Source organism: Odontomachus brunneus, unplaced genomic scaffold, assembly GCF_010583005.1.
Source record: "Odontomachus brunneus isolate Ranch 3 - 2012 unplaced genomic scaffold, Obru_v1 Obru_scaffold_113, whole genome shotgun sequence".
Lineage (NCBI taxonomy): Eukaryota > Metazoa > Arthropoda > Insecta > Hymenoptera > Formicidae > Odontomachus > Odontomachus brunneus.
The window spans coordinates 702,504-706,702 of NW_022639563.1; the positions used below are offsets into that span (position 1 = coordinate 702,504).

The 4,199-nt window shown below is 41.7% G+C and overlaps 1 protein-coding gene across 1 annotated transcript in view; it reads right to left on the minus strand.

The window, feature by feature from the left end:
• Positions 1–1,219: 1,219 nt before the first annotated feature.
• LOC116849349 overlaps positions 1,220–4,199 on the minus strand; it is a 12,656-nt gene continuing 9,676 nt past the window's right edge. The window contains exon 10 of the mRNA XM_032826407.1: positions 1,220–2,901. Within this exon, the coding sequence (XP_032682298.1) occupies positions 1,967–2,901 (935 nt within the window). The 3' untranslated portion in view covers positions 1,220–1,966. The remainder of the gene's footprint in view (positions 2,902–4,199) is intronic.

Genomic DNA, 4,199 nt, shown 5'->3' on the forward strand with positions numbered 1-4,199 from the left:
GAGAGAGAGAGAGAGAGAGAGAGAGAGAGAGAGAGAGAGAGAGAGAGAGAGAGAGTACGTCGACGCTCTGCACGGCGCGCTCATGATGCTCCGTCAAATATTGCCGTGGAATTTATTACACGAACGTTCTGAAAATTGGCGAGAAGATAATACAATTAAAAAATAACATACAGGATCGACGGAAGGCAATGTATAGTACCGTTGCATAGAATCATCTCTTACTCCGTATATTTTGAAATATTTGTCGCGCTACGTCTCTTGCAGTGTCTCTTGACATATTTATTTCGCATTCACTTGTCGTTACGTTCGTCCGCTGTGCACGCGGATAATTTATCGCGTTATTTACTCAATTCGAATACTTTATTTGGAAACGCAATTGGAGAGTTTATTCTCGAATTAACAAGACACGCGCGTGATAGCGTCGCAAATGTTGACACGTTGATTTCACGTCGTTTATTCGTGCAACGAATGGTACTGACCTTTGCGAGATAAGATAGTGGCCAATTTAAGTAACTCGGTCCCACGGTACCACTAATGTCGTCGCTGACGAACGCGAGCTCGTGGCTCGAAACATCGTCTCTTTAAAATACAAGAGCAGCCGAGTCTCGTCGCTGATACGTCGCAGCGCTCTACGCCCGTTAACGAGAGAAAAGTAACAAAAAATCGTCACGACATTTCGTGGTTAACGAGGAAGTAAGACAGAACAGTACACAACGGGCTCCATTGATAGGGCTCCTCGCGACTGGCGCTTAATTGCGCGCCAAGTTTCGGGGAGATATCAGTTTGGGAACAGCTCGTGAAGACCACTCTCATTACGCCGTGCATTTATCTGCGACGCACAGTACAGTGAAACGAGAGAGGACCTATTTGTCCGAAGTCACTTCCCGCATTTTCTCCCTCCACCCTTCCGCTCCCAAAGAGAGACTGCCGTTCTACATTCGAAATTTCCGGGATCTCGCTTCCGCGAAGTACCGATGATTTAATGCATTGTGCGTATTTGAGAGCGGCATGCTGACAGTGCTGAAGATTAAATGCATTTCGTATCTCGCGAGATCGTATCCCGCTCTCCCGTATCTCCAACGAGAACCTTGTAAAGTGATTGTTTACTGACAAAAAATCTGCGAGTGTAATCGTAATGTATAGGTGTGATTAAGATAAGCGTGTTTCACAACCGGTGTATCAGTCGCTGTAAATGTTGCGAAATTGCATCATTGTCGTGTCTAATTTTATCAGTTCGCTTTATTACGATATCGACTAGCATAATGCGGCTTTTTGCCGACGCTGGTATCGTAATTGAATAATTTTAACAATATAGGCTACATGTGTATGTGTGTGAAATCTAGACATCTCACCTCTGATTTCATCTTCTTGATATATAAATTCACACTTTATTTTATTTAGATCAGTGCTCGGAATTAGTTGCCCATTTCGGCCGATTCTCGGAAGCTACGCCTTCTATCTTCCCCTTATCGCGAGTGGGTCACAAAAATGACGGTCGAGTCTTCAAGCTTGAAGCCGCGACTGACCGCGACCGTTATTTTCGTGGCCCGCTCGCGGCAAGGGGAAGATAGAAGGCGTAGCTCCCAAAAATCGGCCGAAATGGGCAACTAATTCCGAGCTCTGATTTAGATCAAACATACATACCCATACAACAAGTGAAACGATACTTTAATATATTGCATTACATAATATTGTGTCTTATAATGTAATATATTCTATTGTATTCATTAAATATGTCTCTCAACAGCGATAGCTGGCTTGTATTTCACAGTACGTTCATTTATCGTTAGGAATGAGTAAAATTATTGCTAGTGAACAAAGTCATTCGATAAATCACAGTGACCTGGGCAGAGACATTTACGCATCGTAAAAGAGATTCCCGCGACGAAAGAACGCGAGTAAAACGAGTGCCCTCTCATTATGAATTAACTAAATCGTTCGGCAATTCGCTCTAAATATCGCAGACTCAACGCTTTGTCGTTAGTTCCTCTTGGATCCGCTGCAACGATTTGCCTTTTGTCTCAGGCACGCAGAGTAGCGTGTACGGAATCGCGGTGAGCAGTAACACCGCGTAAATGAAGAACACGTACTTCTCAGTGAGCAGGTCGATGAGAGGCTGATAAGTCGCCGTGGACAGGAAAGAGAAGATTCCAGCGGCGATGCTAGAGAAACATGCGGCCACGCATTTCACATGCGATGGGAAGATCTCGCCTAATATCGTGTTGGGTATCGAGAGCAAACCCATGAAGACAGAAACCTGTAGCAATATTGTCGCGAAGATTGGCAAACCCTGCAAAACCGCGGCGTCGTAACTCGCGTCGAGAAGTTGGAAGTGTATGCCAAGACAGATCACCGAAATTGCGCAAAGCAGAGTGGAAGTGATCATCAGAATCCGCCGGCCGAACCTATCAATAAGGAACATGGAGAACAGAGAGCTAGCGATTCCAAAAGCTGAGACGATAATCACGACTATCGCTGGCTTAATGACGGTCACTTGCGCGCTTGTCAGGATGGTCTCCATGTAGAAGGCTACGTTGTTCAAGCCGCACATCATGCTGTACATGAAGAGCACCGTTACGAGTATTAGCGCCTTTTTGATGTGCGGGTCTTTGAATTCCTTGAGAACATCCAAGAAGGACAGATTGTTGTTCATCTCGACGAACTTTTTCAAAGACTGCAATTCCATGTCCACGTCGCAGTCGCGATGGTACCAGAGTAGTGACAATCGCGCTTTGTCATCTTGTTTGGTCTTGACGAGATGGTGCGGAGATTCTGGTAACCAGATGAATATGGCTATCACTATGATACAAAGCAGAAGGCACACTGTGGCGGAAACTTCCATCGTTAAGTACGCGCCCATGATAGAAATCAGCAGATTGCCTATCGTTAGTCCGCTCATAGCTGCAAATAGAACGTGCTCCTGGTTAATGTTCATGTATAATCATCTATTGTTATCATTTGCAACACTCGTATTTTTTCACAGAAGTTTTTGGCCTCTAGTAACACATTTGACTTGTGTGAACTTGGCACACCATATTTAAAAATGTGACATTTTTTTTAGAGTTCTAATACTCTCTTGAAAAGTTCTAGAGCTCTATGCAACAATTTTAAATAGTTCCGGTCATTAAATACAAAAAAATAGACTTTTAAAAAAAGATGCGCTAAGTTCACGCAGCGCACCTAATCAGTAAAATCAACTATTTCTTTAGAGTTCCGTTTGTTTTACAATAGTTCTAGAGTTCTATATCATATATAACAATAGTTCTACTAATTAAAAGCGAAAAGTCGATTTGCGAAGACCTAATTCACAAAATGTGAAAATACCGACAACAAAATAAGAGAGATTAACACTATTTCGCGAGTTCTGCATATTTGAACATATTTTCAACATTCACTTGTAATCAGGGAATGAAAATATAAAGAGTTTTATGCGATAGCAGAAATAATTTCTTCATAAAAAATTATAAAGTGTTCGAGGTCGCGTAACTTTAGCAGCAGGAGAGGTGCGCCAGCCGCATTTTGAGAGTTCCATTGGTTTAAAAATATTTTTAACGTTTACTTATGATCAGAAAACGAATGTCCAAAGAGTTCTGCGCGACAGCAGTAATAATTTATTTATAAAAAATCTTATAGTATTCGAGGTCGCGTATATTTACGAGCAGGTGGGATGCGCTTGCGAGTTCCGTCGGTTTAAAAATATTTTCAACGTTCACTTGTAATCAGGGAATGAAAATATAAAGAGTTCTGCGCGATTGCGGTAATAAATTATTTATAAAAAATTATATAGTGTCCGAGGTCGCGTAAATGTACCAGCAGCTGGGGTGCGCTAGCCGCAGTTTGAGAGTTCCATTGGTTTAAAAATATTTTTAACGTTCACTTATGATCAGAAAACGAACGTCCAAAGAGTTCTGCGCGACAGCGCAAATTATTTTTTATAAATAATTTATTACCGCAATCGCGCAGAATTCTTTATATTTGCATTCCCTGATTACAAGTGAACGTTGAAAATATTTTTAAACCGACAGAACTCTCAAAGCGCAGGTAGCGCACCCCACCTGCTCGTAAATGTACACGACCTCAAATATTATATGATTTTTTATAAATAAATTATTACTGCTGTCGCGCAGAACTCTTTGGACATTCGTTTTCTGATCATAAGTGAACGTTAAAAATATTTTTAAACCAATGGAACTCTCAAA